General features: G+C 45.2%; 1 protein-coding gene across 1 annotated transcript in view; it reads left to right on the top strand.

The window, feature by feature from the left end:
* MREG (melanoregulin) overlaps positions 1-24,350 on the top strand; it is a 64,495-nt gene that overhangs the window by 6,743 nt on the left and 33,402 nt on the right. Inside the window, exon 2 of the mRNA XM_062201849.1 lies at positions 15,514-15,673. Coding sequence (XP_062057833.1) covers positions 15,514-15,673 — 160 coding nt within the window. The remainder of the gene's footprint in view (positions 1-15,513; positions 15,674-24,350) is intronic.

Raw genomic sequence — 24,350 nt, 5'->3', positions numbered from 1 at the left:
GATATTATTAGGTTTCTAATGTCACCACAACAAATTACCACAAACTTGTTGGTTTAAAATAACACACACTCATTCTTTCACAGTTTTGGGAGCCTGAAGACTGAAATCAAAGGGTCAAAATCCCTCTGAAGGCACTAGAGGGGAATCATTGCTGCTGATGGTAGAGTCCTCGTGTTCCTTAGCCTGTGGTCAAACATATTCAGTTGCTGCCTCCATTTTCTTCCCTGTATCTCTTCTCCTGTGAATCTGGAATCTTTTTTTCTCTTTCTCTTATGAAGACCCCAGTCACTGTATTTTGAGTCCATCCTAAAGTCTGGCAGGCATAGTCTCATTTCAAGATCCTTAACTTAGGTACACCTGCAAGGTCTTTATTTTCAAATACTATTGCGTTTGTAGGCACTAGGAAATAGGATTTGGATGTATCTTTTTAGGGGACACCATTCAACCCATTACAGAATACTTTTAGAAAATTGTATGAGCTCAAGCATAGGTTTTTATTTCACTTTGTGGCATGGCTTTCTTCCATCTGTGCCAGAAGCAGCTCTTGCAAATCAAAGTCTGTCTGGGCATGAGTTATAGCCCCGGAGGACCAGCTGCAGTCACCTGTAAGCAGAGATTTGCCCATGACCTCTGGCCCCATAGAGACTACTGCCATCTGACGTGCTACAGAGACAGTAGAGCCCTGGAGGAGACCGAAATGGAACGTGAGTGAGCTGGCTGTGGTGAAATATCATTCACTACTTTTCCAAGGCTTATTTTGAACTGTTCCAGGGAAATATAACTTTCTCTCTCTCTCTCTCTCTCTCTCTCTCTCTCTCTTTTGGCTGTTAATGACTGATAAGCAACATTGTGACTTATCGGTCTCTTAAAAGCAAAAGAAGCAATGGAAATAATTAACAACCATGGTTAGGTATTTAACCACTCATGGCTCTCTCATAAGCCACCTAAGTTGACCACACACCAAGCTTCCAAATATTTGGCTCCCTGCTTTTCTCTGTGCGTACCTGCAGCTTTCCTTCGTGAGAACAGAACTGATGCACACAGAACTGATGTACATACTGTGGGCAATGGAGGAGAACAGAGCTTCATGTTTTATTTCTCTACAGTGCCTGAACTTCCATTAGGAAGTAATCAAACCAAATCTCAGTCTGCCCTAGTTGATTGTTTTGGACCCATATTGAAGGGTCTTCTAAGAAGGAATCCATCTGGCCCTATGAGTGTGGGCAATAGAATTGAATTTTCTGTAATGGTGCACAGGCAATAATGAAATGGTTTAGTCTGAATTGTTCTGCTTCAGGATTCAGAGGAGGGTGAGAGAAACGTTAAGGAGGATGGCATCTCTGACAGTTGGCCATCTTTGTCTTTGCTTTCTTGACTCTTAATAGGTTGTAGTACAGTCACCCCTTGGTATCCACATGGGACTGTGTCCAAGACCCTCCCTAGATACCAAAATCCATGGTGATGTTCAATTCCTTTAGGTAAAATAGTGTATATTTGCATAAGACCTACACACATGCTCCTACATGCTCCTGTATAGCTGAAATCATCTCTAGATTACTTATAATACCCAAGACAATGTGAGTGCTGTGTAGATAGTTATCGTACTATGTGCTTTAGGGAGTAATGACCATAAAAGTGTCTATGTTCAATACAGATGCAATTTTTCCTCAAGTATTTTTCCATACAGGGTGGGTTGAATCAGTGAGTGCAGAACCTGTGGGTGCAGAGGGCCATTCTACTTAGTGCTTGCAGTGTACTAGGTACATCCTAAGTGCTTTATATCTGTAATTAAATTCTTACCACAACCCTGTGAAGTATAGTTGTTCTTGTTTGTGGTACTCATGTTCTCTGTAACCACCTGGAATGCTGACTTCATGACTACTAAACCATTGTTTCTAGGGGCAGTCCAGGCTCAGGTTCCTGCAGGCTGATTCATCAACCAACCAAGCAATACACAATCTTGTTTTATGTGTTTCTGCATAGAGGCATCTTATTTAATATGTACTCTTGATTAATATTGCACTTCAGCAGTATAGTTGGGGACCACTTTAAATGGTAAAACCATCTAAAAGTACAAAAATGCAAGATATATGTGACATTAAATCGACCTCAATAAGGAAACTTGTTTCTGTTATGAGAACTGAAACAGGGAGGCAGGTGCCTGTTCCACCCTAGCTGGAAACATGTACCTCAAGGAACTTGTGAGTCGTATCTACCAATGTCCTTGAAAACATCACTAGTATTCATTTTAAGGTTCCAGATAATTGTAGTGAGTTGGAGAATTTACAAATACAGAATTTTCAAGTAAGAAGAGTCAACTGTATTCTGTCTATGATCTTGCCAGGCAGTTGGAGAAACTGAGGCACAGAGTGCTTTTCTAACTTGCTCAAAGACACACATGCCACGCTTGGATTCATATCCTATTATGTCTCAGTGTCACCGAGAGCAGAGCCTTCCTAGTGTGCAGGGAGACGTTTAATAAGCGGCTTGTGTGGTGTGTGCTAGAAATTGAGTTGAAGAGTATGAGACTTCCCCTGAATTGTTACAGCCTGGGGTCCAGAACACTGGGCCCCTTTTCTGCATTGAGACTAGCAAAACCAGGTGCCACTGGGAGGGAAGGGTGAGGTCACGGAGAGCTCAGGAGACTGGTGAGGGAGTCACCACCAACTCCAAAAGTACAATAAGCCCCTGTACTTGTAGAGGTTTTCACTTTACAGTGTGGACTCACATGACCTCTGCACTAATCAGATTGTCTTCCGTCCTTGGAAGGGCATTTAAAAAACATGTTGGTGAATGTGTTCATGTCACTGCAGTCCATCAGACTTGAGGCCAGAAGGCCTGGTTTTCCCTACCCTGACCCTGCTGTTGGATTTCTTTAGAGCCAAATCTCCAAGTAGATGGAAAAGAGGTGTTGCATCCCATCCCCAGCTTCCTGCAAAAAGCTGCAGCTCACAGAGCTGGTAGCCCAGGGGTCAGACAGTGACTCATAGGAAGAGCCCACAAAGGCAGGAAGCAGGAAGGTGCCCTTTGCTCCAAGAATCCCCTTCCAAGGCCAGCACTTTGACCTTCTTGAGAGACAGGAGAGATAGGGAGGGTCTTGGGGCTGTCCCTGGGTTAGGGCTGTAAATCCCATCAGTGGAAGGTCAAGGCTCTAGAGGAAGTCAGCCAGTCGCAGGACACAAAGATGACTTTTAAAGATTTTCTTCAACAGCAACCCACAGCATCCCTCTTCTTCTTTTGAGACTTGTGGTAGTCAGTCTCAGTGATGTTGGAAGTTCCCGGGAAGAGAAGAGTTTTTCTCCTACACAGCATGTGATCTGGGTGTCCTGGAACTTCCAGATAATCTCTCTCTCTCTTTTTTTTTTTTTTACAGGCAGAGTGGATAGTGAGAGAGAGAGAGAGAGAGAGAGAGAGGTCTTCCTTTTTGCCGTTGGTTCACCCTCCAATGGCTGCTGCATTGCGCTGATCCAAAGCCAGGAGCCAGGTGCTTCTCCTGGTCTCCCATGCGGGTGCAGGGCCCAAGCACTTGGGCCATCCTCCACTGCCTTCCCGGGCCATAGCAGAGAGCTGGCCTGGAAGAAGGGCAACCGGGATAGAATCTGGTGCCCCGACCGGGACTAGAACCCGGTGTGCCGGCGCCATAAGGCGGAGGATTAGCCTGTTAAGCCACGGCACCGGCCAACTTCCAGATAATCTTAACTACCCTTGTTTGGAAAGTAAATTTTGCTAAAATAGTTGATTCAGTGAGTGACTAAAGGTCCCTTTCAGTCTGGTTGATACATATTTGTTTCATCCCATTCGTGTACTGTGCACTCTATTCTTTTGTGCCCTTTTAGGAGATAATTTTGATGAGACAGTGCGTATCCAAAACAGCATCTAAAGAACCCCTGTGTTGTCTGACCCTGTCCTATTAGTCTTTTCTTTTTTTTTAACTTTTAAAAATGTGTGTTTGCGTGTGTGAGAACACAGATCAAAAACATACAACGTACGTGTACAGAGCTGCTGTAAAGTGAATGCTGCTCTAACCACTGCCCAGGGCACCAGGTAGTTGTTGTTCACCTCTTGTCCACTTCTGGTACTCTGGAGACTTTTGTGAGGTCATTTTCTCATTTTGCTTTATAGCTTTACCCCTTGAGTGCACCTTAAAGGTGTACTTTAGTGGTGGGAGTTATAGTGCGGCAGGCTAAGCTGCAGCATGCCGTGTCTACCTCCCATAGCAGCATGCGGGGTCCAGTCCTGGCACCTCTGCTTCCAATCCAGCTTCCTGCTGATGCATCCTGGGAGGCAGCAGGTGGTGGCTCAAGTGCTTGGGCCCCTACCACACATGTGAGAGACCTCGATGGAATTCCAGGCTCCTGGCTTCAGCCTGGCCCAGCACTGGCTGTTATGGGCATTTGTGGAATGAACTAGAAGCTGTCTCTCTCTCTCTCTCTCTCTATCTGCCTTTCAAATAGATGAAAACAAATACAGTAAAAAAAAAAGATGTACTTTAGTTTTACCTGCTCTTGAACTTTACATAAATGGGGTCAAACTGTGTTCTTGTGTGACTCATTTCATTGGCTTAGCTTGATAGACACATCCATGCTGTCATGTGGCGCTCAGCCAGGGGTTCTCATTGCTTTATAGTGTGTTCCATTTCCTTCATCCCTTCCCTGAGGGGATTTCAGAAAGTCCAAAGAAAATGGAATCAAAGATAAGTTTATTTTGGCCCCTAAACCATCTTGAAATCTATACCTAGCTTTTAAAAAAAATATCTCTTTATCATGAACTTTTTGAAGGGCCCTTATATATTCTACTTTTTTTTTTTAAAGATTATTTATTTGAAATCATAGTTACACAGAGAGAGAAGGAGAGGCAGGCGCAGAGAGAGAGAGAGAGAGGTCTTTAATTCACTGGTTCACTCCCCAATTGACCGCAACAGTTGGAGCTGTGCCAATCTGAAGCCAGGAGCCAGGATCTTCTTCTGGGTCTTCCACATGAGTGCAGGGGCCCAAGGACTTGGGTCATCTTCCACTGCTTTCCCAGGCCATACCAGAGAGCTGGATTGGAAGAGGAGCAGCCAAGTCTCGAACTGGCACCCATATGGGATGCCGGCACTGCAGGCGGCAGCCTAAACTGCTACACCACAGTGCCGGCTCCTATATTCTACTTTGCTTATACATTTTGCTATTGTGTGATTTCCAATTTGGTGCTATGTAGCATGGTTTAGATTTTAAAGAAAAAAAAAAAAGTGAAATTGTTCCTCCTTCAGCCCCGCTGCTCTCCTTCTATTTCCTTGGATATGCCAAATATACGTCTGCCTTGGAGCCTTTGCACTTCCTAACTTCCTTGCCTGGAATGTTGTTATCTGCATGGACAACTCACACTTTGGTTCAGCTCTCTGCACACAGTAGTTTTAGCAGAAAGTTCTTGCCGGAGTGCCCTCTGTGGAACAGGAAGCTCTGCCCCTCAGCCTGCCCCTTATTCACTGTGGATTTCTTCATGGTCCTGGTATCATATGACATAAATATGCGTTTGTCATCTGCTTCCTCCCACAAGACTGGAAGCCTGACTTTCATAAGTTGCAACAGCTAAAATGTGTTAAGAGTTTGATGTGCTTGTAGACACAGAGGCAAGATGACTTCAAGGTCATGGCTCACTGCCTTCTGCTGGTCAGGGCGGATTGGGTGCGTGGTTTGGATCATGTTGAGCCTGTGCTGTCTATTAGGCATCCAAGTGAAGATGGAAAGCCTGACACTGGGGGAGACATCCGAGCTGGGGATCCAGATCAGGAGTTGGGACTCTTTCTCAAGTGGATGCTATTTAAAGGCACGGATGATGGGGCGTGAGCATAAGCAGAGCCCATGCATTTCCCCAGGGGGAGAGATGAAAAGAAATTTGCCTTGCCTGCTCCACTGGGGTTTGGTAAGGGACCATCCCAAGCCTGGAGAGGAGGATGCAGGGCCACACAACCAGGTCACCCAGGGCTCTGCTGCAGCTTCGAGGAAGGTAAGCCCAAGACGTAGCGACATATCATGGAGGACTACCAGGAAAGGGGTGCCCAGCGTTTTCCTGCCTGCATGTTGAGAGGGTCACTTCTGTGGTGTTGGGGGAAGTCGCAAGCCAGGTGGTTAAGTGCTGGGCAGAGCTCCGGAATCAGTGGAACAATGTTTGACCTCGGGGAGAAAGACTGGAGATTTAAGTAAATCAGCTGGATGAGAGAGCAGCCAGAGTATCTGTCCTGGAAGCAGTAAAGAGAGAAAGAAGGGAAGAAAGGGAGAGATGGAGAGGGAGAAGGGGGAAGGCAGAAAGAAGAAGGAATGAAGGAAAGAAGAGGCGGAGGAGAGGGGAGGGAGGGGATAAAGGACCTTAGGTTCACCTGCTCCTTCTCAGGGAGGTTTGAATGGAGGGAGAGGGGAAAGGGCTGGCAGCCTGGGCCAGCAGGCCAGCCAGCTCCTCTTGGGGAGTCAGAACAGGAGGCCTTGAGGAGTGTAGTGGTTGGACAGGACAGCCTCTTGGGTTTGTTTTTCTAGCCCTTTGGTGACTCTTTACTGGAGATTTTATATTTTCAATGCTTCAGTCTTAAACAGGTGACAGCTGACACATATCCTGTGGGCAGGGCAGTAAGGTCACTGGGACCACTAGTGTGGGCAGCCAGCCTGTGTGCCCGGTGTGTTGTGGGCCCGTGTTTGTGGGGAGGAATCCGGGGGAGTCTTGGTAAAAAGCTTCCATGCTGACTTGCACTTGGCAGCCATATCCTCAGGCCGCAGTTGAAAGAAGACTTGGTGGATCTGATCGGCTCTTGTGCCCCTGGGGCGAGTGAGGGAAACCTGAGGCTTTTCTCATCCCATGTGCGGGAGTGGAAGCAGCAGCTGCTTGCTGTGTAACATTAGAGCTACTCTCAAAGGCCTGAAGTTAGTAAAATATTTATCATCGGCAGATGGTGGCCAGGGGCAAAGCATCCACTCTCACTTTCTTTGGAACCTCACAGAAGTCATCATATGGGGGAAGGAGAGAAAGGAAGACTCCTGATCCACAGCCACCATCCATCCTCCCAGGGCTTCTCAGGCCCAGACCTCAGGGCCTTTGCATGGAATTCTCTTTAAGCACACCCCAGAGCCCTTCTCTGCCTGGGGTACACAGAGGCTCCCAGGCTGCTTCCCCTTTGGCTGTTTGCTTTAGGCTTATTTCTGTTTTCAGGTCTTTCTGCCCTAAAGGTACAAAGTCTTAAAGTGGATCAGTACCTTAACTGGGTAGTGGTGCAGGAGTAGTCGCAGCAGGGACTGGCATACTGATTGCAGACCCAGCCGGGGTCCCATGCGTGAGCCCTGGCAGGTGCTTCTGCTACTGCTGAATGAGCTTGTGCCCTCGTTGATTTTTCACCCGTAATAGTTTTTTTTTTTTAATTTAATTATTATTATTTTTTTATACAGAAGATCAGTTTAGTATATATTAGGTAACGATTTCAACAGTTTGCCCCCATATAGCAACACAAAGTGAAAAAAAAAATACTGTTGGAGTACTAGTTATTTAACAATAGGACCCCATCTTTCCTATACTGCAAAGAAAGCTGACTTCTAACTGCTGAAGAAGAACATGGCAGGAATGAGGTTCAGGTGGAGGCGGATGGGGCAGTGTGAAGGAGGCTGCACAGTAGCCAAGAGCAGGCCAGATGGGGGCTTGGGAAGGTGGCAGAAGTTCGCAAGCAGACACGGCTGGTGAGGGTCCCTGCTGGGCCTGTGTAGCAGCTGTTGATTCTCTGTGCTGTTTTACATTGTCCCCGGGGTATCGGTGACTAGGCAGTTGGAGGCTCTTCCCAGGGCACCTGGGGAAGGCTGCTCCTAATTAGGGCAGGGCTCTGAGCAGAACTCAGGAGGCACTTGTGTATCTTGGGACATGAGCTCTTCTAAACAGGCTGAGCTTGGTCTTCCTGTAGAGCATTGCTGAGTTTGTAGGTTAAGGATGGGTGGCTGGTGTTTCAAGTTGGCCAGAGTAATGCTTGGGGTGAGGGTGTGGGGGAGAGCTGGAGAGGAGAGAGGGAGGGGAGGAGAGAAAGGAAAAAGCAACACAGACACAGAGACAGCTAGAGAGACAGAACAGCAGAGAGGAGAGAGGGAAGAGATGAAGAGAGTGTAGAGACAGGAGAGGTAAAAGAGATAGTGAGAGGGTTGGGGGCTGGCTGGGGAGGCAGCTGCGATCGTTTTATTTTTTATAATTAATTAGTTTATTTGAAAGAGAGTTACAGAGTGTAGGAGAGACAGATAGATCTTCCATCCGTCTGCTGGTTTACTCCCTAAATGGCCACAATGGCTGGGGCTGGGCCAGGCAAAGCCAGGAGCTTTCTTCTAGGTCTCCTATGTGGGTGCAGGGGTCCAGGCACTTGGGCATCTTCGACTGCTTTCCCAGGCACATTGATAGGAGCTGGATCAGAAGCAGCTGGGACTTGATTTGGCACTCTTATGGGATGCTGGCACTGTAGGCCCCAGCTTAACTGACTGCACCACAACGCCAGCCCAAGCTGTCACTATCTTAAAACAGGAAAGGAAGCTGTGGCTTAGGAAAGCAACAGGGAGCTCGATAATTCATATGATTTTTACTGATGACTCAGATAACTGCTGGCTGATTTCCAAACCTGCTTTATGGAAGTTTTAGAAAGGGTGACAATGCATTATGTCTATATCTTAGTTTGCTTCATTCACCAAGAATTTTTAATGCAACTGCTTTGTGCTGGAGCCTTCCGAGGCCCCATGGGGCTTAGAAGAAGTACTCAATGCAGTAGCTGCCCTTAAGGAATGTGATCAACCTGTTGAGGCCGATTGAGAGCCCGTGAAAGAGCAGTGTCAGGAAGGCACTAGGGTCTCAGTGGCCCCAAGATGCATTTACAGTGGTGGCATTCACAGTGCAGGGTGCAGCTCCTGGTGAATGTGCCAGTCCTGGATGACACAAGGAGTCATCTCCCTGGGAGAAGTCTGAAGAAGATTCTCTGGTTTTGTTGCTGAACAACCCCCAAACTAGCTGAGGTGTTGCTATAAACCCCCAAACCTGGGTCTGCTTGCTTGATGCACAGAAAGCCAATTATTGACATTGGGGTATTGGAAGAAAGTTTTTATTGCAAAGTACACAGCAAGGAACCAGACAGCTGTGCTTAATTCCCTGGCTCCCTGAGGAGTTAGAGGTGAAGGTTCTTATAGATTGAAATTGGGGCTGAGAAGAGCATGATCAGCTTGTGTTGAAATTCCTGGTTGGCTAGTAGTGCCTGTGGGCTTCCTTTGATTGGTTGGTGATGCTATGCTCTTTAGGGAATTTTTATGATGGCCAGGTGGGCTTTGGCTGGTCTGAGGGGGTTATATGTAGTAGTAGTAGTTACCTTTGGCCCCAGATTGGAATTTCCCTCCCTGGATCTGGAATTCCCCCACACAAACCCCTCCAGATAATACTGGCCAACAGGGCTTAATTGGAAAAGCAAAGGACTTCTTGAGTGGAAGTCAAGACTTCTTGTCAGGCCAGCTATACAACTCTCAGTTTAATGAATTCTTTTTGATAAATGGCAAGCAAGGGCAAGGACACTTTGAGCTCAGGAAGACAAACGAGAGGTGGGGTCCTGATTATTGGGGTGTGGTCTCAGTTTGAGCAGAGAACATCCACACCTGCAGCCCATACCTGAGCTGGCTCCATCTGGAGGTGCATCCTACCAGTGACAGCATGTGGCTTCAGAGTCAAGAGACTCCCCAGTAGGGACTTGGTTCTGGGTGGATTGTCAATGGGCCCTGGGCCCTCTGGCCAGTGGAGAGTAGAGCAACTCAGCATTCTTGCTTCTCTACTAAGTGGGATAACACCCTGCACCCTTCCTACCTCTGGTGGTTGAATAACACGAGGGGTGGGATGCAGGAACCCTTGATTCAAGCACTGGCTATGTGCTCACACAATGCTATGGAGGCTTGTCATTGAATATAAGAGCTACTTAGCCAAAGAGAAATTGGAGTCAGTGATATTCTTTTATCAATACTTACCCAGAGTCTATCTGCTCTGTGAAACTTCTCTTTGCCCCTCTCCTTGGGCTTCCTGCTCTCTCCAGTGCCCCACTCCCCTTTCCTAGACCATTCCTCTGATCCCATGGCTTCTGTGCTGACATGAAATGGATGTGCATTTCTGCTGCTTCCAGATCTCTGCCCGGCCCTCACTCCTAACCCCAGACCTCTGACATCTCCCTGATTGCTCTGCAGGCTCACAAGGTCAGCTGGGGTTTCTACCCTTTGTGTCTCAGCTGAAGACGTCACCTGTATACGTCACCCCTCTCATGCACCTGTGTGGACCCTTCTCCAGTGCTGCTGGGATCAGCCCCTTCATTTCCAGCATCACTGCTATTCCCCTGGTTCACACCCTGTTTGCTTGCATCTCAACCACCGTTTCAAAGCATTTAAAATTACATATTTATGAGGGTTCTTCACAGAATCCTTGAACAATGTGTATTGTGAAAAAGCTATGTGCTGATTTGAACTTTTTTGCACCAAAATAAGCTTATTTTTAATTCCATTTTTGTCTACATGTTGAGTACCCTCACGTTTGTATAGCAACAGAACCAAAGTTTTCCTGTGCCTGAAGAAATCTTGAAGCTCTCACTGAGTGGAGTAGAGCAGCATCACTGCTCTGGTTGTGGTTGGTTTGTGGGCTTCTTTCTGTCTCTGCCAGGGGAACCCTGCCCATCTCCTCCTCCACTCCTGCCTGCAGTGACCCCAAGGCCCCTGCCACTAGGACCTCAAAGAGCAGGGCATGAAAACCACACCCTCCTCTAAGCCACTTCCTTGTTCCTTCTTTATCCAGAGTTGTTTCTGGAAACATCATGTCCATCAAGAACACACCCGATACCTAGTATGTAGCAGGTGTCCATTGTATGTTGAATATACAAACAGCTGAATGAATTAATTTGGTAAGCTTTTTTTCAAAAGTTTTTTTTTTTTTATTTATTTTATTTGAGAGACAGAGGGAGAGACAGAGAGAGGTCTTTCATGTGCTGATTCACTCCCCAATGGCCATTAACGGTTGGAGCTAAGCCGATCCGATCCAAAGCCAGGAGCCGGGAGCTTCTTCCAGGTCTCCCATGTGGGTGCAGGGGCCCAAGCACTTGGGCCATTTTCCACTGCTTTCCAGGCCATTAGCAGAGAGCTGGATCAGCAGAGGAGCAGCTGGGACACAAACCAGCAGCAATATGGGATGCCAGTGGCACAGGTGGAGGTCTAACCTACTACACCACAGCACTCGCTTTGATAAGTATTTATTTATTTATTATTTATCTACTTACTTGAAAGACAGAGTTACATAGAGGCAGAGGCAGAGAGAGAGAGAGAAAGAGAGAGAGATCTTTCATTGGATAGTTCACTACCCAGTGGCTGCAAGGGCCAGAGCTGTGCCAATCCAAAGCCAGGAGCCAGGAGCTTCTTCTGGGTCTCCCATGCAGATGCAGAGATCCAAACATTTGGGCCATCTTCTACTACTTTCCCAGGCCATAGCAGAGAGCTGGATCAGATGTGGAGCAGCCGGGACAAGAACCGGCACCTATATGGGATGCCCGCACTGCAGGTGGCGACCCCTTGATAAGCTTCTTAAAGCAAGCATGGACAGGACATCAAGGCATCATTTGCCTCCCCTTTATTTTATATAATTATTTTTATTTATTCGGAGGAGAAACAGATTTTCCATCCACTGATTCACTCCACAAATGCCTACAATGGATGGGACTGCCAGGTTGAAACCAGGAACAAGACACTCAGTCTGGGTCTGCCATGTGGGTGTCAGGGACTCAACTACTGCACCTGCTGCTTCTTGGGATGCACAATAGCAGGAAGCTAGAAATCTGAAGTGGAGCCAGGACTCTAACGCAGGTGCTATGATGTCTTAAAAGGAGCCAGGCTGTAGGGCTCTGTGTTCCAGCCTTTGTGGATGTTATCAGTCTGGGTGAGTAACAATGGGGCAGGTCTGTGAACAGCATGGTTGAGCTGTGTCTCACTGCCTATGAGTGGCTCCTTTCCCATAGTACTGATTGCTCTGTCCAGTCCACAGACTCACCTTCTGACCTACAGCCAGAGATGTTTCAGGAGTGCTGTCAGGACCCTGTCTCTGAGCCCCGTGCTCACTCAGGTGGCTGGCTTCCTGCCAGCCTTGCTTCTGACATCCTGTCCCCACCTTTTACCCCAGTTTTCTTGAGTGGCCCAGATTGTCTTTCCCAAGTCTGAGGCCTTGGTTGGCAGCCTGACCTAGAACTGTCCCTTGCTGGGTGGTTCCTGCTGCTCCACTGGTGATTGACGTGTTGCTTGCTGGCTTTTGAGATTTCCCTTAGAGCTAATTTCTTATGCTTGTTGGAATCTTGACATTTACCTTCAGCTCAGCTGTCAGTCATTCCCATTGCTCCTTCCCAGGTCTGTCCAGGTTCCCAGGTGTCCATGTCCATCTGAGTGTCTTCTGCCTGTCCTCACTTGCCGTTCCCTCATGTCACACCTGCCGGTGTTTTAGCAGCCATGGCCTTGGGACTGTCTAGCTGTGTCCCAAAGAACGGCATCATTCCCTGTCCAAGTGAGTAAGCCTGAGAGCTCCCAGTGATCTTTGGATCCTCCTACCACCCTATCCTTGCTCTACCCTCCTCTAGCATATCACAAAACACTGGTTTTATCTTCTAGTCTCTTTAGCTCTGTGCTGCCATTCCCATCCTGATGCCTCTCATCTCTCACCTGAGTAACTTCAACTGCATCTTAATGACCCTCCCACACCTACTCCTGACCCCTCTGTAGTGTTCTTCACCCTCTAATCAGGTGGAAGACTTAAAGATGTGATACTGTTGGTGTCACATCACAGTCTTGCTCAAACCCTTCCAGATCTTGTGTTGCTTTTAACAAGCAGGACCAGGATAGAAGAATGTGAGAAAGCATCCAGCCCAAGCCACCTCCCATCCTAGCTTCTCTTTCTCTGTCCAGTGCCCTCTTTTTTGAATGCATGCCCCTGATTGCCTCCCACTCTGGGACTTTGAACATGCTGTTTCCTTGTTCTTTTTGTTTTTAAAGATTCATATATCTACTTATTTATTTACTTGAAAGGCAGAATTGGAGAGAGAAATAGAGGTATCCTTCCTCTGCTGGTTCATTCACCAAATGACTGCAATGACTGTGACTGGACCAGGGTGAAGCCAGGAGCCTAGAATTACATCTGGGTATCTCATGTGGGTATAGGGGCCCAAATTCTTGGACCATCTTCTGCTGCTTTCCCAGGCCCATTAGCTGGGAGCTAGATCAGAAGCAGAGTGGCCAGGACTTGAAGCGGCACTCATATGGGGTGCAGGCAGAGACTGAGTCCACTGTGCCCCAGTGCTGGCCCCTCTCCCCTGTTCTTACTTTCAACTTAAAGCTCAAATACCCCCTTAACCCCAGTGCCCACCTGATGCCCATCTCCATGAGGATTTTCCATCTGTACCTTGCATTTGCCCTTACAGCACCTTGACCCCACCTTTTCAGCACTCATCACAGGTTTTAATTATGTAGTCATGTGGTCATTCACGAATATGATTCCCATGTGAACCTCCAATGAGGGCCAAGAACAGAAGCTGTGTCTGTTTTTCTGTGAGTTTTATTGAGCCCTGTGATTAATGTGTAGTCAGTGGTTCATACATATTATTAGGTGATGTGAGTAGCCCTAGCATGTGCCCACTTGTCCTGCCCAACAGAAGTTAGCTGGGGCTGTGTGTGGTCATGTCCTCGATGGGTACCACCTTATAAAGAATAAATCATAAAATGAATGTCTAAAACAGAGCCACAGAAATTCCTGCATTGCAGAGTGAAAATTTGAATATGTATGTTTATTACTTTGGTTTCTTTGCTAGCTATTACACAACACTGTGCTCCACTGTGTTTCCTGTGCTCTTCCTGTTCATTGCCTTCTTTTAGTCCTGGGAATTCAACCCTCTCCCACCCTGTGGATTGCCTTTTTTTTTTTCTTTGCCTTAGCTACTGGGGTCCTCAGTGCTGAGTTTTATGATTAACTTTAGTAGTTAACTCTGCCCAGGGACCTGCTCATATCTGTTTCATCCTCTTTTAAAACTGACCTTGTTTTTGGTGGCATGTACCAATGCCATCTCACCAGCCCAGGTGATCAATTTCAGTTCACAACTGATCACACTGATAGGCCTAAGAGTCAAAGGGATCACACAAGCAAGATTAATGTCTGCTAATACTAACTGATTAAAAAAAAAAAAGGGAGAGAAGGATCCAACATGGGAAGGGGGAGACACAGCAGACTCATAGAATGACAGATGTCCTAAATAGCACTCTGGCCTCAGAATCGGCCCTTAAGGCAATTGGATCTGGCTGAAGAACCTATGAGAGTATTTTAGGCATGGAAAGCCAAGACACGCTGGGGAAAAAAAAAATATGAAGAAGAAGAAGACCTAAATGAAGAATCTCAGCGAGTGTGATCCCAGTGGAAAGAACGGGGCCATCAAAGTAGGAGGTGCCTTTCTCTGAAGGGAGGAGAGAACTTCCACTTTGACTATGGCCTTGTCGGAATGGGATCGAAGACGGCGAACCCTAAAGGCTTCCATAGCCTCGGCAACTCATGGCTAGAGCCTAGGGAGATTACTGACGCCATAAACAAGAGTGTTAAATTGTTAAAACAACATCAGGAGTCACTGTGTACTTACGTCCCATGTGGGATCTGTCCTTAATAGGTTGTTGAAGGTGAAGTAATGATATAGCTAGTACTAAAACAATATTCTTACACTTTGTGGTTATGTGTGGGTGCAAACTGATGAAATCTTTACTTAGTATATACTGAAGTGATCTCCTGTATATAAAGATAATTGAAAATGAAAAAAAAAAAACCTTGGTTTTTTAAATTGGAAATTACATAGAAAAATAATCAATCTTTTTTTAAAAATTATTTTGCAGAATCTCAGTCATTAATGTGATGTACACTGTTATTTAATGCTATAACTAGTACTCCAACAGTATTTTTTTCACTTTGTGTTGCTATGGGAGGGCAAACTGTTGAAATCTATATATATACTAAACTGATTTTCTATATATAAAGAGAATTGAAAATGAATCTTGATGGGAATGGAAGGAGAGAGCGAGTGGGAAAGGGGAGGGTTGTGGGGGGGGGAGTTGTTGGGGGGAGGGAAGCCTTTGTAATCCATAAGCTGTACTTTGGAAATTTATATTCACTAAATAAAAAAAAAACTGACCTTGTTTTGCCGCTTGATTATACTGTGCTCTTGCATTATGTTTAATTATGGGGAGGTGGTCTTCAGAAAGTTCATGGAAATCCATATTATGAATAAACTGTGCATGGATTTCAAAAATGTTTTGACCCAAATAAACTTACCTTTTAATTCATTTTTTCACAAACTTTTTGAAGTACCCTGGTATTTACATACTATGTTAGATAGCATATTGCAGGTATTTTTAATTTATATGGCATGTTGCATACATGGGATGTATAATATATTGCATATGTATATATTACAAAACCTGCCTCCTCCCTTTGATCCCACAGTGGCAACAATCCGTATTCCTCATTTGGAGCAACTCTGGCAAGGGATGATGAAAAGAACTTATGGAGTCTGCCTCATGACGTGTCCCACACAGAGGCTGACGATGACAGAATCCTGTACAATCTGATAGTCATTCGTAATCAGCAGGCAAAGGACTCTGAGGTAAGCACCTTTCTTTAAAAAAATATTTTATTTACTTGAAAGGCAGAGCTGGAGAGAGAGGGAGGCAGGAAGAGAGATACCAGTCTTTCATCTGCTGGTTCACTCCCCAAATGCCTGCAATACCAGCGGCAGGCTAGGCGGGACTCAGCAACCAGAGCTCCTTCCAGGTCTCCCAGGTAGGTGGCAGGGACTCAAGTATTTGACCTATCATTTGCTGCCTCCCAGGTGGGTCAGAAACAGAAGTGGGACTGGATCCTAGGCCCTCCAGTAAGGAATACCAGGTATCCAAGTGGCAGGTTAACTTGCTGTGCCATAACGCCTGCCTCTGGTAAGCACCTTTCGACATCTTGCTGTGTGCAGAGGGAAACACCAATTATGAGGAAGATCAGCTAGAAAGAAATTGACCGATGAGCTCTCTGAAATGAAGGACAGTATATTAGTAGCATATATTATCAGTCCTTGCTAATTATGGCTAGTCTTGATGGACTGGTGCTATAAACAGAAAAGACTTTGATTCTTACCTTCATAATGCAAATTACGTACAAGACGATGCTGTTGAAGCTTGTGAAGATGGTTGATCATTTTTACTGGATTAAATTATCCATCTCTGGTCTTTTCAGTTGTGTAGCAGGCCACAGTTGATTCAGACTAAAGTTTGAAGGGTAATTTGCATGATCACTAATTCTGAATGCATGGGACCTGAATTTGTTGTTTTTCTTAAAACTCCTTAAATTGTGTATGTATCAGATAGTGGAAGAGCTGCTGTGTGGGGTGGTTTTTGTGATAAGGCTTGAAACCACTCCTAATGACTCAATTCAAGGTTGTTGGTTATGGGAGTGCTAGAGTGTTAGAAAGTATGGGACTCCAGAAGTTAAAACAAAAACAGCAAAGGGTACCATGGTTTCTCTTCCTTTCTTTCAGAAGTGCTATTGGAGGACTATGTAGACTACAGTATGCTATCATTTTCCAGGTGCTGCAAGCTTGGTTTGCTGACTTCTGTGTCGGTTAGCTCAGCATACACCTGCTTTAAGTATGTCTGCCTGTTTCTTCACCCTACAATGATTGAGAGCAGAGTAGGGAACCTCAGAGCCTAGGCTTGTGCTCTGAAGGAAAGCACCAGGGTGGGGTCCAAAGAGTGGAGGTCGTCAGCTCCTTCTCTAGATTTCTTTATATTTGTGAATTAGTTGCTAACTATCCTCCTCTCAACTCCCCCCTCCACCACCAAAATAATATTTTAGCAGTGGGTTATAGCTTTTAGAAGTGTTATATGTCCTGGTCCTTTGACCTGGATGCCTTTGGGGGGGTTGGAGTAGGAACATAGGCTGAGGGAAGGGCTGTTTCTCCTGTTTTTTTTTTTAATTTTTTTTTTTTTGAGAGGAAGAGTTACAGAGAGAGAGAGAGGGAAAGACAGAGACAAAAGTCTTCCATCTGCTGTTTCACTCCCCCAAACAGCTGCAACAGCTGGAGTTTAGCTAATCCAAAGCCAGGAGCCAGGAGCTTCTTCTGGATCTCCCACGTGGATGCAAGCACTTGGGCCATCTTCTACTGATTTCCCAAGCCATTAGCAGAGAGATAGATCAGAAGAGGAGCAGCCAGGACTCAAACTGGTGCCCACATGGGATGCCAGCACTACAGGTAGAGGCTTAGCCTCGTACACCACAGTGCTGGCCCTCACCTCTGATTCTTTTTTTTTTTTTAATATAAAGATTTTATTTATTTATTTGAAAGGCAGAATTACAGACAGAGGGAGAGACCAAGAGAAAAGTCTTCCATCCTGTGGTTCACTCTCCATATGGCTGCAATAGCTGGAGTTGGGTGGGTCTGAAGCCAGGAGCCAGGAGCTTCTTCCAAGTATGTCATGTGGGTGCAGGGCCCCAAGCACTTGGGCCGTCTCCCACTGCTTTCCCAGGCCATACCATAGAACTGAATTGGAAAAGGAGTAGCTGGGACTTGACTCGGTGCCCATATGGCGTGCTGGCACCATAGGTGGAGGCCTAGCCTGCTGTACCACAGCACTGGTCCCTTGCCTCTGGTTCTTGAGGTCCGGGAAAGCATGGGCTGGAGAGCCCCACAGAGGCTGGCAAGCATCTTACTGGCGGCAAAGCACTGTTCTCTCTCTGACTTGCCATGTCCTGGCAAAATCCCCTCCTTGACTGCTAACACTGAAAGCTTATCACAACAGCTGCTGCTACTAGCACAGCCTGCCCTGCTGCCCTTCCTGAGCAGGTGAATGGGAGCAGGGGCCTTGCTTCACTTCAGTGGGAAGAGCCAATCCTGACATTAGCATGGGTGGAGAACTTTTTCTGCTAAGAGCCACTTGGATATTTATAACATCATTTAAAGGCCATGCAAAATTATGAACTTGAAAATCATCTTGCTGTGGGTTTATTGAATTTAAAGTCCCACATACTATTGCCTTGGCAGGGACAGAACAAATGATTTTGTGAACCTTATATGGCCTGATGGGCTGGACATTCTCCACCCCTGCTGTATTGAGTTGACCAATTAGGGTTTTTGCTGGTGACAGTGGAACTGGTTCTTTTTTCTTTCTCTTATTCCTGGGCTCTACCCAAGGCAGTAACAGCAAAAGAGAAATCACATATAGCCTCCTGCCCCATGTGTGCATGTGCATATATATGTTCATTCACACACATGCATAAACACGCATCCCTGGCCTTTGTGAAGATGTGAAAGGGATAACCAGGGCTGTTTGGAGCTGAACTTGGTAGCTCTTCCTGGAGGAGCTCGTGCTAAAGACAGTCGGTTAAGCAACATGAGCTATAGAGCAGCGTCAACAGGCACAGCTTCCACGATGGCTGGTTGTGTCTCTTCTGTGCTGGTCCTTAGATTGGTGTGTAGAGACATCCAGAAGGCTTTTTCTTCTCCTTGCCCAAGAAATGGAGTCAAACTTGACTCTGGAGGAACTCTGTTACCAAGACTGGCAACCGTATAAACAACCCAGAAATGTGATGATTATGCGTGAAACAATTTGAAATATCCCTGTTCATAGTGCTTCCTTCTTCAAATTTTGAAAATTCAAATTTTATATTAAAATTTTAAATTTAAAAGGGTGCTTATATTGTCTTCCCAAATATGCAATACAAGCATGTATTAATGTCTGTATTCAATTTCCCACAAAATGGATCATATACATTATTCTGTACCTTGCTTTTTTCTGCTTAATATGCTTCAGACATCTTTCCATTTCTTTGTGCTTTCATTTATCTCACTGCTCCTGGGGACTCCCTGCTACACTGCAGCATGGATTTACCACCGTTTGTTCAACCAGTCTTGACTGGTGTCTAGACTGATTCCATTTTTCTTGCTTTTAGAAGCAATGCTGGAGTCTATATCCATATCTTCCAGCGTTTTTACAGGTATAGAGCTATTGAGCCAAAGTGTGTGTACTTAAAATGTTGGAATGGTGACAGTGCTTCATCCTTGGAAGAGCCTAGGGAAAACTTTTCAGGTGCATAACAGAGGTTGCAGCTTGAGATCCCCGGAGGGACTAGCAGCAACACCCATGCCTAGCGTGTTGAATGGCGTTGTAAACTCTCACTGTATATGAGAAGAGCAGTTTCAAAACTCCAGATAACTATTTGCTGTGCTGGAATGTGGGCCCACAAAGGTTGGAAATTTTGATTTTTCTAAAACAGAAATGAAAAATCCAGATTTTCATTTAATTTCATCCAAATTGTCCAGATTTTAAAATCACAATTCATATTTTAAATGTTGCTAAACAAAATATATTAATGGGCTACTGGTACGTAAGGGCATTTACAGTGAGATTTACTACTCGTACTACTTGTTGTTATTGTCATTTTGTCCAATGTGACTGAACAATGAACTTACCAGTAATTTAGAGGGTGAAGGTGGAAAGCTGGTGAGGGTGTTTTAAGTTTGAATAAGTTCCGTATCAATTACTATTATTTTCTTTTTCAAAGAGGATAAAATTGGTACAGATTTAAATGAAATTGATGTTTTTTGTTTTGAAAGGAAATTAAATTCCACCTATCAATGAATAAGGAACCTAGATATTTATATATGTCACTATTTAGAAGCTCAAGCACAATATTAAGAAAAGTGAACATGCTGTTTCGCTTTGAGCAAAAGACCTAGCAATATCTGTTTCAGAACAGCCTTCCAAATCAGCTGGAGGTATTGCTATAGAATCCCCAGATCTGGATCCCCTTACCCAGTGTGCAGAAAGCCAAACACTGACATCGGGGTGGTGGAAGAAAGTAGGTATTCATTGCAAAGCGCAGAGCAAGGAGCTGGGTAGCTTTTGCTTAATTCCTGGCCTTCCCAAGTTTTAAGGGTGAAAGTTCTTATAAATTTTAATTGGAGCTTCCAGGTCTTAGCTACTGTGAATTGAGCTGCAATAAACATTGAGGTGCAGACCGCTTTTTTGTTTGCCAATTTAATTTCCTTTGGGTAAATTCCAAGGAGTGGGATGGCTGGGTTGTATGGTAGGGTTATATTCAGGTTTCTGAGGAATCTCCAGACTGAGTTCCATAGTGGCTTAACCAGTTTGCATTGCCACCAACAGTGGGTTAGTGTCCCTTTTTCCCCATGTCCTCACCAGCATCTGTTGTTGGTAGATTTCTGTATGTGAGCCATTCTAACCGAGGTGAGGTGAAACCTCATTGTGGTTTTGATTTGCATTTCCCTGATTGCTAGTGATCCTGAACATTTTTTCATGTACCTAAATGCCCATCAACAGTAGACTAGATAAAGAAGTTATGGGATATGTACTCTATAGAATACTATACAGCAGTAAAAAACAATGAAATCTGGTCATTTGCAACAAAATGGAGGAATCTGGAAAACATGCTGAGTGAAATAAGCCAGTCCCAAAGGGACAAATATCATATGTTCTCCCTGATCAGTGACAACTAACCGAGCACCAAAAAGGAAACCTGCTGAAGTGAAATGAACACTATGAGAAGCAGTGACTTGATCAGCCCTTGTCCTGACTGTTGATGAACAACTTAATACTTTAGCCCTTTTAGTATTTTTTTTTGTCCTACTTAATACTATTGGTTGAACTCTGTAATTAATACACAATTATTCTTAAGTGTTGAAACTTAACTGAAAAGTGATCCCTGTTAAATATAAGAGTGAGAATAAGAGAGGGAAGAGATGTACAATTTGGGACATGCTCAATCGGACTTGCCCCAAATGGTAGAGTTAGAAATGTGCCAGGGGATTCCAATTCAGTCCCATCAAGGTGGCATGTACCAATGCCATCTCACTAGTCCAAGTGATCAATTTCTGTTCACAACTGATCATAATGATAGAACTAAGAGTCAAAGGGATCACTCAAACAAGACAAGTGTCTGCTAATACTAACTGATAGAATAAAAAAGGGAGAGAATGATCCAAAATGGGAAGCGGGATACACAGCAGTCTCATAGAATGGCAGATGTCCTAAACAGCACTCTGGCCTCAGAATCAGCCCTTAAGACATTCGGATCTGGCTGAAAAATCCATGAGAGTATTTTAGGCATGGAAAGCCAAGACACTCTGTCAAAAAAAAAAAAAAAAAGAAGAAGAAGAAGACCTAAATGAAAGATCTCTGTGAGTGAGATCCCAGTGGAAAGAACAGGTCATCAAAGAAGGAGGTACCGTTCTCTGAAGGGAGGCGAGAACTTCCACTTTGACTATGACCTTGTCTAAATATGATCAGAGTCAGCGAACTCAAAAGGCCTCCATAGCCTTGGAAACTCATGAAAAGAGTCTAGGGTGATTACTGACGCCATAAACAAGAGTGTCAATTTGTTAAGTCAACAACAGGAGTCACTGTGTACTTACTCCTCATGTAGGATCTCTGTCCTAAATATGCTGTATATTGTGATTTAATGCTATAACTAGTACTCAAACAGTATTTTACACTTTGTGTTTCTGTGTGGGTGCAAACTGTTGAAAGCTTTACTTAATATATGCTAAATTGATCTTCTGTATATAAAGATAATTGAAAATGAACAGATGTGATTGGAAGGGTAGAGGGAGCGGGAGAGAGGAGGGTTGTGTGTGGGAGGGAAGTTATGGGGGGGAAAAGCCATCGTAATCCATAAGCTGTACTTTGGAAATTTATATTCATTAAATAAAAATTTAAAAAAAGATTAAATTGGAGCTGAGAGGTGTGTGTTCAGCTCGTGTTCAAGTTCCTGGTTCATCAGTGCCACTGGTGACCTTTCTTTGCTTGGTCAGTGATGCTGTGCTCTTTTTTTTTTTTTTTTTTTTTTTGACAGGCAGAGTGGATAGTGAGAGAGAGAGAGACAGAGAGAAAGGTCTTCCTTTGCCATTGGTTTCACCCTCCAATGGCTGCTGCAGCCGGCGTGCTGCGACGGGCGCACCGCACTGATCCGAAGGCAGGAGCCAGGTGTTTCTCCTGGTCTCCCATGGGGTGCAGGGCCCAAAGCACTTGGGCCATCCTCCACTGCACTCCCGGGCCACAGCAGAGAGCTGGGCTGGAAGAGGGGCAACCGGGACAGACTCCGGCGCCCCGAATGGGACTAGAACACGGTGTGCCAGTGCTGCTAGGCGGAGGATTAGCCTGTTGAGCCATGGCGCCGGCCAATGCTGTGCTCTTTAGGAAATTTTTATGAAGGCCAGGTGGGCTTCACTTGATCTATGGGTTAGCATGTAAGTGGTAGTTACCTCTGACCACTGACCTGGAATTTCCCTCCCTGGACCTGGAGTTCCCCTAAACAAATTGCTCAGGACAGTATTGGCCAACAAGTTTTATCTGTTGGAGAAGCAAATGACTTCTTGGGGCCAGTGATGAGAATCTTGTGGGGCCAGCTCTATATTCTTTCAATTCAGTGAATTTATTTTGATAAAGGACAAGCAAGGATCCATTGTGCTAAGGAAGATAGAACAGAAGCTGGGTCCTGCCTGTACATTATAGGGGTTCAGTCTCATATGTTTGAAATTCCCTGAATGATGAAAATAATTTGAAAATAATGAGTGTACTTTTTTTTTTTTTTGACAGGCAGAGTGGACAGTGAGAGAGAGAGACAAAGAGAAAGGTCTTCCTTTTGCTGTTGGTTCACCCTCCAATGGCCGCCGCAGCTGGTGTGCTGTGGCCGGCGCACCGCGCTGATCCGATGGCAGGAGCCAGGTGCTTCTCCTGGTCTCCCATGGGGTGCAGGGCCCAAAGCACTTGGGATATCCTTCACTGCACTCCCTGGCCATAGCAGAGAGCTGGCCTGGAAGAGGGGCAACCGGGACAGGATTGGTGGCCCGACTGGGACTAGAACCCGGTGTGCTGGCGCCGCAAGGCGGAGGATTAGCCTAGTGAGCCGTGGCGCCGGCCTAGTGTACTCCTTTTTAAAAAATTTATTTATTTGACAGATAGAGTTAGACAGTGAGAGAGAGAGAGAGAGAGACAGAGAGAAAGGTCTTCCCTCCGTTGGTTCACTCTCCAAATGGCTGCCATGGCCGGTGCTGCGCCGATCCAAAGCCAGGAGCCAGGAGCTTCCTTCTGGTCTCCCATGCGGGTACAGGGGCCCAAGTACTTGGGCCATCCTCCACTGCCCTCCTGGGCCACAACAGAGAGCTATACTGGAAGAGGAGCAACCAGGAGTAGAACCCAGCACCCATATGGGATGCTGGTGCTGCAGGTGGAGGATTAACCAAGTGAGCCATGGCACCGGCCCCAATGAGTGTACTCCTTACATTCCCCCATTGAATGTAAAGCTGACAGAAGAAGGGCTACAAATAATTAAGGTTAAATTTATGGTGTTTGAAATTGAAAAAAAAGTCAGAAAAGAAGCTAACAAGGAGAACAAATAATGAAGCAAAGGTGTGAACTGAAAGTAACTTACAGTGTCAGAATTTGTAAAGAGTCATGTTACTTAAATCCCATAGACAGAAGACAGCTTGATTTGTAGAAGCTTTCAGGAGCTGATGGAGAGGAAACCCATAGCAGATGATGATGCATTGGCAGACTTCCAGGTAGTAGAAAAATGGTTGTTCTTGTCGTTGAATGATGCCATAAAGTACTTTATGCTTGACTAAAAGAGTAAACATCCTCAAAACCATGTCTCTAAATCATTATCCTTATGTTCATTCTCATTAAACTAGTTGTGCTTTACATAACACACTCTGTTGTAGGGAGCTTAATAATTGGTAATGATATATCTATACATAGAATTTACATTTTGGTATAAATAGTTGTAATCATACTGAGTGACTTTGTCTCCCAGTATATTAATAATAATGAGAACAGTGCCAGGCATGGTTCAAACCACTTTACATATATATATATTTAAATATTTTAAATATTATTTTTGATTTATTTAAAAGGGAGAGAGGGGAGAGAGAGCGCGCTTCATTCACTGATTCACTCCTTAAATATCTGGAATGGCTGGGGTTGGGCCAGGGCTGGGCCAGGGCTGGAGTGAGCCAGGAATGCAATCCAGGTCTTCCACATGGGTTGCAGGAATCCTATTACTTGAGTTATCACTACTGCCTCTCAGGGTCTACATTAGCAGAAAGTTGGAGTCAGGGGCCCAGGCTCCACATCAAATCCAGGCATTCATTCTGATGTGAGACACAGGCATTTTAACATTAGGTTAAACGCCTGCTCATCTATTTTGCATTTATTACCTATATCATCAGCAATCACTCAGTCAAGTGGGTACCGTTATTATTCCTATTTTAAGCAATT

This window comes from Lepus europaeus, chromosome 1 (assembly GCF_033115175.1).
Source record: "Lepus europaeus isolate LE1 chromosome 1, mLepTim1.pri, whole genome shotgun sequence".
NCBI lineage: Eukaryota > Metazoa > Chordata > Mammalia > Lagomorpha > Leporidae > Lepus > Lepus europaeus.
This window is presented reverse-complemented; position numbering and strand designations above follow the sequence as displayed.